Source organism: Mercenaria mercenaria, chromosome 5, assembly GCF_021730395.1.
Source record: "Mercenaria mercenaria strain notata chromosome 5, MADL_Memer_1, whole genome shotgun sequence".
Taxonomy (NCBI): Eukaryota; Metazoa; Mollusca; class Bivalvia; order Venerida; family Veneridae; genus Mercenaria; species Mercenaria mercenaria.
Window position 1 is genome coordinate 44,258,401 of NC_069365.1, and position 12,762 is coordinate 44,271,162.

A 12,762-nucleotide genomic window follows, 5' to 3' on the forward strand; every position below is an offset into this window, starting at 1 on the left:
ACTTCATTAAAAGCAATAGCCTACATGATTATGATACAAAACGACAGTTTAATATAATCCTTATACAGTAAGAAAAACAACAACAACATTTTACACTCTAATACATAACACATACCGTCGTTAAGTATAACAGCATTATTGTAATGTAAGCTATTTGCATTACGTTTTGGAGATTTATCAATTAGATGATTTATTAATTAGATGTTTACATTTCTCCTCAGATAAAGGGTTCACTTGCGAAGCATGATGGAAATGTAGGTGTTTCTGTATAAATAGAAATATACATCGCCATATACATTAATGGAGAATTGTACTACATAAACTTCATTTTGGTCAAATGCTTTTATGAATAAATGTTTTTTCAGCCTCTTCTTTACAAATTACTAAAACACATTTTGGATTGTTAACATACATAGAAAGTAAAAATGTATATATACTTCAAAACATAAATATAGTGACGTGTTGGTAGATACGAATGGTTTAATTAATCAATAAAAGAATGCAATATTTTCATTAGTTTACTTATTTTTTATATACTGCAGAATGTAAAAAAAGTCATACAGGTAACTGAAATTAGTTCGGAGATGTCACAACTCGGTATGTAGACATAAATCATCTCAATGTATTTTATAGTTAGTTGGATATCACAAAAATTAAAAGGTATTGAATATACGATGCCCTTTGCATGACAAAGGAAACAACCTTTTTCGCAGCATATTGAAGATTTAGTAGCATCATAGTATCTTTAAATATACTGGTGAACAGGCCTGCAGAGTATAGATGAATGAAAGTTTCACCAGAATACTAACTTAGCTTTAGACATGATAATATACCAGCTGTAGAACCAATCGCGGAAGCTACACAAAATATTAGTTACGCTACTAGTTTGCACGATGCATACATACTTGTTCACAATAGCAACATTTTGAACATTTAAATAATAGTCCAAACGAATGTTTGTTTGATACTAACGCTCTTTTTATTATAAAAAAAACTACCACGATAATGTTCAATTTATTGTTTACATTGAGATACATGCATTTTGTAAACAAAGGAATATGTACGAAACATAGCATAAAGCGCTCGATGAATGGGTCATAGGGAAAGGGGCACTTGCAACTGGATTTTGTATACATATTATTCGTCGAAGTTTTAGAAGCGCTCATATGCGTTTAGGAGACTCAAAATGTTGTAAATGTCTTCGTAGGATATAAAGAGATTCCAAAGATGTGTGTTGTATTTTTAAAGAAAATTGGTTTAAATCGTGTAAATAAATTATATTACCAACAAAATATCACGACGTTTTTACGAGACTCAAAAGGTGTATAATTGTTCCTACATCAATAGCTGTATTTTGTAGTTTAAGGATACGAAAGAGAGGTTATTGTTGTTGTTTGTTTTGTTTTGAGTATTGGTTCATACATATTAAGCGCGAATATTCTAAATGAGTAAGAATCTTTTCACTAAAATATATTACTGTAGGCTAAATAATTTTGTGTTATTCGAAAGTAACTGCCACTTCCACTTGAATCAGAGGTGGAAGACGAATGCATTGAGTCAAAATGTCTTTTATCAAATCGTTCCCGGAGAACATACGCCGCGCCAGAGGATCGAACTCATGACCCCTTGATCCTTAGATCTGCGCTCTCCCTATTGAGCTAAGCAGGCGGGTATGTGTGCGGACGAAGTCATTGTAGTCAGTGTCAAAGCCGTACTCCCTAGAAACAGCGAGAAACTAAATACTTCTCCAAAGTATGTTTGGTTTTAAGACATTATAAACAATGTCATTATTGAATCGCATCAGTGTTTATTGCGTCAAAACGTTTTGCTGAAATTATCTTTTCATTAATTAGAAAAAATGAGAAGGAAAATATATAAGAATAAATCAGGGAAGCGTATTTCGTTAAACATTTTTATATCTAAATGTTGTCAGTTTGTTCAACACATTTTCAAAAATAAGAAGACATTATACAATTAGGCTAGCGTAGGGTTCTAATGTCTGTTCATTCATATTATTCTGTTCCTATTACAAAATTGTAAAAGATACTGTGCCCCGGGTGAGGATCGAACTCACGACCTTCAGATGGCTCGTATTAGTTTGATTATGAGACTGACGCGCTACCTACTGCGCTACCGAGGCAATTGACGATATGAATAACACAAAACGTCTTATCTGAACACGCTTTAATTGTTCTTTTGTGTAGACATGTCATAAAGAAACAATTTACAAAATGTTGTAAAAGCTGTGCATGCGAAGGAAAACAATATAATAGTGTTGTTGGTTTAAGCTATACAGCTCGTACATTAAGAGAACACAAAATACTTGTTTTCATACCAATGTGCAAATTATAAGGGAGAGGAGAGCAATTAATGCCACATCTACTAACACCAACAAAAAATCTACAATTCAGCAATAGCATAAATTGAGACATTATTCCCTTTTCCTTTTCATAACAATATAATCCCAGAAACAACAGGCATATAAAAAAGCTATCAACGTAGTCAAATTGATTTTCTTAAAAAATAGATATTGAAGTACGGCATTGTGTCAAATGTGCATGCTAAAATACACATTATCGAACCAAGTTTATGAGGGCATACTAATCCCAGCCTCCCCCCTCTCCCCCACACACACATCCCACCGACCCTCAGAGACTGTGTCTCCTAAACCAAAATTCTGTATATGCTCCTGTATAATTTGATCTCATTCTATATCATAATGGCACATTTTTGTTTATTCCTCGGTTTAAATGATCATGTATTCATATTGATATAGCCTCGATACTTTGATAAGAGTAATCATCATTGGTCAAATATATAAATGTTATGAATGCATCGTTTTAATTTAACACTTCCTTTTGAAATAACTTAGAACATGAAGGTAGATAAATTTAATATATTTTATAGTGAAGCTCAGCTAACAGTTGGTAAGGCAAGTGGTTTATTGTCAGTTTGCTGTGAAGCAGTTATATCTAAAAACCTAATGTACTAATAGTTTTATTCCATGAGTCTATTCGTTAATGCATCGACAGAGGTAGTTACTACATTAACTCTTTGTTCCTTAAAATAAAAAGACAATCTTTTGTTCTTTCATATTTATTGGAAAGCATCACCGATGTAACAAGGGTGTTTCAAATAAATGAAACTGAACTATAATGTTTCAAAGATTAATGATTTTATAACTAGTCTATTAGGACGTGTTCGACTTTGGAGAAAACTAATAATTGTTTCTTGTTGAATCTTTATATACATATTTAAGGGACACAGAAACAAATGAAATCTAATCACGATTTACAGTTTATGACCATATCGTTTTCATTCAGATTATTCTAATGAACATCTATGTTTATTTGAATTAATTATATTACTAGACATTATCCCCACCAAGTTTATTGTAGGGACTTCGAAAATTACAAAAAGTCTGTAGACGTTTGCGTATGTTACAAACACGTGTCAAGACTACTAAAATGACTACTATGCACCAGAATAATACTATTTGGCGTGATAAGTAATGTCGGATTCATGTATAACCTGAATCACGTGTATAACAAGTAGAAACAAAGCACATTAAAATATTGTTTAGAAGATTAAACAGACTGGGCATTTCCATCAAAAAGCAGATTCATGTCCATGAACTGCATGTACAATAAATATTGTACTGGTAATTATTTGGGGTCACTCGAAGGAATTCCTCGGGAACAAAAGTTATCAATACAGATGTGTATTCCGCTAATTGGATTTCGTAACTTCGAGTGAAATCCTCGGATAGCGAAATTCCGTGACAGAAAACGGCTGACTCGAAGAAACTTCGAGTCGGAGCCTTGGTACTCCTTTGGTCATCCTCCACGGATCGAGTAGAATGGCTTTCCGCGAGAGTTATTCTGTACCACATTACTACTGTCTGAGCTGGAACCTCTGCAGTTTTCATCCAAGTTCATTTTTCAAGTGCATCTTTTGTTTTTCAGATTTGATAGGATTTTTTTTGGCTAAACCTTTAAGGCTTGCATTGTAGTGGTAAACTTTCTTTTATGATTAGTGGTAATAGGCTTGTGTCAGCTAAAACAAATTGTACAGCACGGAACGGTTGCTTATCTTAACATGCTTTCAGCTCACATGTAGGAGATATAACGTAAAACATTTTATCTATCTCGGGATTCTTCTTGCAGCCGACTGCAAAAAGTTTTTTCGCAGACAGTTATATACTGCAATGCTAAAACCTGTTTGTGTTCTATACTAAGCTTACAATTGTTTGGTCTAAATGTTTCATTTCATACGGGAAAAGTTGTATATAATTATTTGAATTACGTTTGATTTTTATAATAAGACATACATAATTATAATTTTTAAGCTGTTGTAGGTAAGAAAAAGCATTGTTGGTATTTTCATAAAGTAATCACAAATAATATGTCATGAATCTATGTTGCCGTGACAAATGAGCCGCGCCATCAAAAAATCAACATAGTGCGTTTGCCACCAGCATGGATCCATATCAGCCTGCCGATCCTCTCAGTCTGGTCAGGATCCATGCTGTTCGCTAACAGTTTCTCTAATTGCAATAGGCTTTAAAAGCGAACAGCATGGATCCTGACCAGACTGCGCATCCGCGCTGGTCTGGATCCATGCTGGTCTTAAACGCACTATTTTAGTTTTCTCATGGCGCAGCTCAAATATAGTTAATGTCTATCTAGACAGACATGTTACCTGGTAAAGGTTTTAATTAACTGTATAGTATTGTTCGGTGTACATTTCCGGGCATAGATAAATATACCTACAATATTTAATTAAGCTTTTCCTGGGTTCCAAGAGTTCAAGAATGTTCTATTATATAGCGAGAAATTTGTAATTGCATGTTTATCTGATCGTGCGAACTAGCTTCTTGTTTAGAAAACAGACGCATATCTGTCAGTAGTCTTCTATATTTATTCAGCATATATGACTGAGGAATGCAACTAGAGAGGTAACTGTACAAGCAGTAATACTGCAAAAGTATATTTATTCTTTGTGCAATTCAAGGCAGTAGTAAGTGAAAATCGGATGTAAAAGTTGAAATATTTGTTGGACACCATTTTTGCTGTCGAATAACTGGTTATTAACAAAATGAATACATGAATGTTTTTTAAAAGTAATTTTGTAAAATAGAAGGCATGCTTTGCATTATCAGTTTAAAACAGATTTGAATATTGTAATTACATGTAAAACTTTTTAATTGTTCTCACAAAAATTAAACACTTGTTCGTTATATGCGTATGCTAGCCACTTAATAAACGTAAGCTTCAAGCATTCATAACGCAAAGTGATCACCGTTGTCTAAAACATCAATGCAGTATTTAAGGAATCCAGTAGGCAAGTGGTCGCTAAAACAGTGTGTTCTTTTCACTGACTGAAGTCGGTGGCTGTGTTGGAAATTAATTAGATCAATATAAGCGTCTTATGAAAATCTAATAAGTATCTTAGCTGGACCACACACTGGAATCAATACATTACTTAACATTCTATAATACTAACAATGTCTTTACAATAGACTCATAGAATCTGAAATAACATGAATTAAACTACAGAAAACTGGTTCAGCTGTCTCAGTATTTTACAAAATTTAACAGGCGATTAGTTTAACAGTCTGTTAAAGTGTCGGACAATTATTTGTCTTCTTACAGTAAATTTATTTGTTTTATTTAACTTTGACAAATGTTTCATATCCTGCTTTTCCTACAATTAATAAAAGTAGTAAATCATACAGCCATCTGAAAGTTTCATGCGAACGTTTTGATTGACAACAACGACTAAGCTTTCAACTTAACCTGTAATTACATGTCAATCAGTTCGCTTGAGATAGATGGAAGTGGCTAGATATTTTGACTGCATTCCATTCCTGCAATAATGAGTATGCTTTCTCCACCAATTTACTTCTTGTCCGCGGTAATGCCAATAAAATGGTAACCAGTGAAACAACGTCATAAGAACTGCGTTTCAAAAGACAGGTAACCTTGATATACTAGCAGTTGCATCAATTTAAACTCTTATATTTTTAGTTTAAATTGCTTAAAACATATTCATGCATTACCCCTCATTGCATTCAGTCTCGCAAGACAAGACAAAGTACTTTGTGACTATAAGCACTTGGTACCGCATTTCAAAATATACTGATCTTGTTAGAACATATATGTGTCTACGCTGTGCACTATACTGACAAAAAAGCTATAAAATTAGTTGTTTTCTTTAAAGCATCAGTATAGTGAAATTATATTTTAGAGATGTTTATTTATACATAAGCTAAGAGAAAGGTTATAACGTGCAATAAGTGATCTTATACAGAATATATTATGGATTCTATTTATCGTAAGTTTTTTTGTGCATAGCTATTACGACCAGAAAATAACTTCTCTTGAAATAAAATGCATTCTGCTAACAATTTGGATAATATGATGATTTTGTTTTCTTTCTACGATTATGGCTTTCGGCGATTAATCTTCACGTTGAGGGAGTATCGAATACTCTTAAAGCTATCTGCTCAATTGAAATATACTGTAATTGCATACTTGTAAAAATGAATATAGAAAGATTAAACTAATTGATAAAATTTACCTGATTGATTTAATTTACATAAACCTTACTAATTTAAAAACGGATCTATTTTAGTGTCTACTTCATGCTTTGAAACCTACCTACCATGAGCAAAAATCAGTCTGTAAAATACATTCACAATTTCTTTCACGCAACAGATTATAGCGTTTGTTGTCAATGCATTATGTTAAAACTACCTTTTAAATAACAAAAAAAAAAAAAAAAAAAACGAAGATAAATAACTTTATTTATAAATATCAAACAAAGATCTATTTCATCCTAACCCTTGGAAACTACATCCAAGTTATATTATTAACCGTTTGAAAGTAATTCAAACTCATGTGATAGCTTTTAAATGAAAGACGATACATATGAAAATAATCATTAATCATCGATAGACTCATTTTACTGAATTGTTAGGTTCGGACAGGAAATAGTTACACTACAGAGGACTGCTAAACAAAACCCAACTGACATTATATTAGATGCCGATCTCAACATTGCATTTTTAGTGTTTAATAAATACTATTAAAAGCTAACATTGTTGAATTAAGTTTGAGCATGCAGATTCTGACAATCATGTTCCATTAATGCAGAACTAAAACCGTCAGCCTGACTGACATTTTACAAAACACTTCCGTAAAGATCTTTTTAAAATGTTGATTTTCTATTTATTCTACACTTGATAAAAAATAAATCACGTACGAGTAATACATAGCCAAACAGGAATTGCCGACTGTCATTTTGATTAATGATAAGACAATAATGTCACCATTTATTTTACAAGTATAAAAAAACCCGCCATCGCTTAAGTTCCAACTTAGTACGGGTTGTAGAACTCTTCCATCTGAGGAAGATAAAAAGCAGGCAAGTGACATGTTGGTGGTACTCGACCTTCGTTCCTGAGACAATGCTTTGAAGGGCCACATTAGAGCTTCATGCGTTGGGGTAAAGGGTAAATATATATAGTTCCCAAAGTCATTTTGTTTAGTTTGACGACAAAATGATTAATGGCAAGGAAAGACAAGAATTTCAGTGAGTTATTGTCTCGGCTCTGAAAGAATAAAGTAAGATTTCTGTTCTAAAATCATATTTCATTCTGTTTTTGTTTTAGATTAATACTGACTTACATTATCTTTCTTAAAAAAGGTTTAAGTATCTGTGATTTTGGAAATATGTTATGATTACGGAATAGTCAACGGCTGCTCTTTTCTCTTCAATGAATATCTGATGTCTGGTTTAAATGTCTAATGTACATGGCGACAATCAGCGTTTTATTTGTAATTGGGATTTCATCATTAATTAATTAATTAATTAATTAATTCATTCATTCATTAAATGGCGTCTAGAATAGAGTAAGCTTCGTAAAATCCATCAAAGGAATGACTTTGGCTGAATGTTTACGAAAACGTTCAACTCCAAAATAGTGTTCTAAATGTACAAAAGGTGTTTGAAAATTTGCCTCCCGGGTCGTTTAATAGCATATAAACAAAATAGTGCCTGACTAAATATGCTGGACATTTTCATTATACATAGTTCAAAGCCTAAACAAACTAGTTTTCTCTATTTTCTTCTCATGAATAATGTGTAGAGCTAGCTACCGTGTATTAAAAACGACACAGAAGTCCGTTAATGTTAACACATAATTGCAAACACAGAAACCGTTTGGGTACTTTCCTGTTGTTGATTAATCACAGATATTCTCAGAAAATCAAATTCTACTTCTTCCTGAGTAGCAGGCACACATTGCGGAAACAGTAAAGATGTGCATATAAATGAACTGTTAAAGATATTGCCCAATAAGGTAGGCAAACTTTTCATTACGATCAGATAGAGTAGCCAGGTAAACTGGTGGCACAAAAAGGAACCAAGCTATGTTAGCAAACATCACTCAAGCCTCTAGATCCAACTTAAACTGGAGGCTTTTATACGACTATTATTATTCAAACCTTTGGAAGCATATTTGGCTATTAGGCAAAATATATGCAGACTAGATTTGATTGGGTTAAAGTAAAGCAAATGTTTTCGTATATTCATATGGAGTCGAAATCTAGATTATTTGATTGCCACAACGTTTCTCGTCTTTTTGACATTCCTCTCTTCAAACAGGTCATTGTGAAACGTTATTCACGTTATACACATAGGCATACTAGCCTACATAGAAAAACTAAAAAGGTAATAGTATCCTACTGTGTCACATTTATTTCATACGTTTACAAAAGTCAATAAAACACTTGCATTTTGGTATATTCATTTAACTTATAGAACAAAATTATGATAGGTTAAGTACGAAGATTCTGGAAGCATATAAATTTACCAGTGTTTCATTTTATTGATTCAAAAGATTCGTTTTCTGCAGAAACATTTCTAAACATCATTGTTGTAAATAAATATATATTGTCGTCTGGTCTGTTCACGTTGACATTTATGCTTTTGCCTTTTGCGACAGCATTGTGTACACGTTATATATGTGTGTTTTTGTCATGTTTTTCAATTTGTATAAAAAAAACAGGCTAATAGCCCTACCAGTATGTATAACTGATCCTTAGTTTTATTATTCTAAATAGGAGCATGATATTAAATAACATGTGCATGTAGTTACTGGATAATTAAAAGTATCATCACCATTATTTGAACTCGATTATCTGCAGCTAGTAAGTAAGCAATACTTTTAGTACTCAATCTGTTTAAAACAGAACAGACAGGTAATATCTCCACTGATAAAAGGTTTTGACAGACATTTCTTGCTCGAGGGTAATTGTTTGCTCTTTCTCTTGCATACCGTATTTCTTCAAATAATGGAAGAAAAAAACGAAAGCCTTTCGTTTAAGCACTATTTTGTTATAGTAGCGTATGAATTTACAAATTCAGTCATAAATTACAGCATGCGAGTCATCTTACAGGCCAGGCTGTTTGACGGACGAAAACACGGGAAAAATCCCGTCCAGCATACAAGGAAAACGGTTCTCCAACTTTTGAAACAATTCTATAATGTCTAGTAAGTGTCAGTCTGTGTTTGATACAATTTCGGATAGCCTTGATGCCTTTATCTATTAAACAGATCTACACTTGAAAAAAAAACCCATGTTCTAGCACTACTTATACACGATTGACGGATATACGTCGGGCGTAATAATTTCTCGAGAGCGCAGCCTGAGTGAAATCATTTTGTACGACGTATAAGCGCCCGAGTGTATAAATAAAACACGATTGTGCTATTAATTGTTTCGATTCTTATATATCTTTTACTGTAAAATGTAGATAAATATGATAGAACTGTTTATTGGTGCATGGCGTCAAATGGTAGGTCGTCACGCTACCTTGTTTATGTACGTCAGGACCGGAAAAAGTAATAAAGTTCCATCAGCGCGTAAATGGTGGCGAATTATTCTGCACAGCCAATAAACAACCCAGAAAGTGTGTAAATTTATTTAGACAGTTATGTGATATTTCGTTTTAAACATGTTTTTAAGTGAAATATTTGATCAAATTTAAAAGTGCAATTTTTCGATTGCATTAAATATCACCTCGACCTGACGTCAACATAATATCATTGTGATGATTAAAGCATTGTTAGGCATATTAAAATAAGTATTTATCCATTTTTCAATCGTAACAAAATTGTTAAATAGTCATACATGTCGCATTATAATTTAAGAATTCTGAATACATGTTAGCAATGGTTCTCTTTGAAATGTCAAATTATCACTAAATATATCGATGTATCACTCAATATTGTTTCCTTCCCTGTGGAAGGTATGCAACTCTCAAATCATCTATACTGAACGTAATAGAACTAGCATCTACTCAAACTCTGAAGACTGAGCATTACCATCAAACATTTGTTTATGTTGGACTTTTGATTAATCAGAATTTTTTAAGTCGACTGTATTTCAAGAAAATGTGGTATTTTCCGGTGTCCATATTGCATAAATACACCAGTAAATAACATTGAACACAAAGAAAACACTAGGAAAAGCAATTCTTGATATTCGATCACATGTCCTGGCTTTTTCTCTGCTTGGCATAAACATTCGGAATCTTGACTGCTGTCTCTTTTCGTAATCAGCCTAAAATGTAAAAATTACTAAACAAAACGGACATGAGTACGATATTGAAATTGGGATTGAGTTTAATAGCACATTATTTGGAACGAAGTCGTTACATAATGTATTTGGTTAAAGAGAAGTATAAAATTATTTGACATGTTTGCATTAAAGAGCGACAGAAACTACTTAATACTGAATAAGTTATACGCAATAGTATCATTTATACTCTACGTAGTGAACATAAAACTTTTAATTCCATGAATGAGTGTCGTTTACACAGCCATTACTCTTTTTTCTTTTACTGATTTGATAAAGTGATGGCGCGATTTACTACTAGTATGTAGGTGTTATGTAACAAAAGCTTCACTTTAACCTCATTGTCAGGATCGTTTCCATTATTTTGTTTGTGAGACCCAACGCAGCTCTGACGTCGACGTTTTTCCACACGTGAATGCACATTTACATATGCAAATTCTATCAAACCGGCAAATACAAACAGCAAACATGTTGCCATCCAGATGTCGATTGCTAAATAATGATAAAAATATAATTTTAGAAAATTCTAAATATTCCTCAATAATGTTTGATTTCGAGTTAGTAAACTGAAAAGAGTTAAATATTTTTGTTTTCAATTCCTTAAGTTTTGAAGTAAAACAGCTTTTGTTCTTTAATGGGTAGAAATGAAATGGCAGGAGTTTCTTTCTATTAAAAATGCAGCAAGACTGTCTGAGTAAACAAATGAAGTAAACTTTGACTATCAACATGTAACAAGAATTTTGAAAAATGTCAATTTCCCAAAACTGTGTTGCTTTGGAAGAATATTACAATTTAATTATTCATTAATGGACGTTTCTAAAGGACCTTTTCCTCATCAATAAAACGTTGCTAAAATATGGTTTGATCAAATACTAATTACCCAAAACAATACACACGTTAACAGACCTTTAACATAGGAAACTTTAGGAAGAGATGATCGAGCGCCAGCACTTTGTGTGGTCATGGTAAGGACAGTCAATAATCCCAGAGATATTCTAGCAGGTACAGCATCCATGTCCAGCCAGAATGAGACCCATGAAAGGCAAACAATCAGTATACTCGGAATGTATATCTGTGTTATATAGTAGCCAAAACTTCTCTTCAGCTCAAAGTCCAATGTGATGCAGGTGTAATTTACTGAAACAGAGAAAATGACAAAACGCAATAGCATACATATAAGTTGACTAAGTAAGTTTTCCAGAAATGACTAGACGGTTTGAAGTTGAATTTTCGTGATGCCGCTGTTTTAACGTTTTACATTTGCATAAAACAAAATACAGATAGATCATCTCTTTTCGGAATTTTTATATGATGACACAAGTACATTTAACTATAACTGTCTGCAGTATGGGAATATAATTGTTTATTAAATATTTATGTATAAGAGATGAGAAAACATGTCGTTCCCGTATATCATATACGTGAACATATTAACTGAAGGACGACAGACCTTTCAACTCTTGTTCAGTATTTACTAGACAGAAAGGACCACCTGTACAGCCAAGGTGTTACGTTGCTTTGTTTACATCATCATTCATTCAATTACTAGCTATAGTGCTTCAGAGGCATTTAGTAATTTCAATCTAACTTACATGCTACGTATTGTTTATCACATTGATACGTTCGCATATCGCCAAGCTCAAATTGGGCTAACTGCAGCCTCGAGTCTCTGGATACTGGGCTAGGATTCCATCGAAATCGAAGAACATCTGTACTGTAACCGTCTGAAAACATACGCCTTTAAAACTAACGTACACATGATGTGATAAATATATGCTTGTCTTTAAAATTTAACATCTGTATGTAAAAATCCCGACAGACTACTCATCAAAACACTTAGAACCCTACATGAATATTCATGTTATTAACAACTACTTGTGACTAATGAAAAATTTAACTATACAACCAAAATAATACAATTCTAAGACAGCAATACGTATAACTGATACGATCTTTGATACTTACAGCTTTCCATCATGACATAACATATCTGTGAATCAAGTGGGTATTTCCTCAGATCCATATTACACTGTAATGTCGCAGATATTCTACAAAATAAATTAACAGTGCTATGCTTTACCAGATATGTCTGATAAATTGTATTTGATAACGATGT

General features: G+C 32.9%; 1 protein-coding gene and 1 non-coding gene across 5 annotated transcripts in view; both read right to left on the reverse strand.

Annotated features, from left to right (window-relative positions):
* Positions 1 to 2,049: 2,049 nt before the first annotated feature.
* On the reverse strand, positions 2,050 to 2,140 carry Trnam-cau (transfer RNA methionine (anticodon CAU)). Its single transcript is given in 2 exon segments — positions 2,050 to 2,085; positions 2,104 to 2,140. It is a non-coding gene; the product is annotated as a tRNA-Met (tRNA).
* A 6,602-nt stretch (positions 2,141 to 8,742) lies between these two features.
* LOC123557060 (glycine receptor subunit alphaZ1-like) overlaps positions 8,743 to 12,762 on the reverse strand; it is a 121,293-nt gene continuing 117,273 nt past the window's right edge. For 3 of the 4 annotated variants that reach the window (XM_045348266.2, XM_045348262.2, XM_045348264.2), the window contains exons 6-10: positions 12,612 to 12,694; positions 12,239 to 12,370; positions 11,553 to 11,783; positions 10,984 to 11,138; positions 8,743 to 10,631 (exon numbers count right to left, since the gene is read on the reverse strand). In XM_045348266.2, coding sequence (XP_045204201.2) covers positions 10,455 to 10,631; positions 10,984 to 11,138; positions 11,553 to 11,783; positions 12,239 to 12,370; positions 12,612 to 12,694 — 778 coding nt within the window. In that variant the 3' untranslated portion in view covers positions 8,743 to 10,454. The remainder of the gene's footprint in view (positions 10,632 to 10,983; positions 11,139 to 11,552; positions 11,784 to 12,238; positions 12,371 to 12,611; positions 12,695 to 12,762) is intronic. The other variant, XR_008370976.1, reaches the window with a different exon arrangement.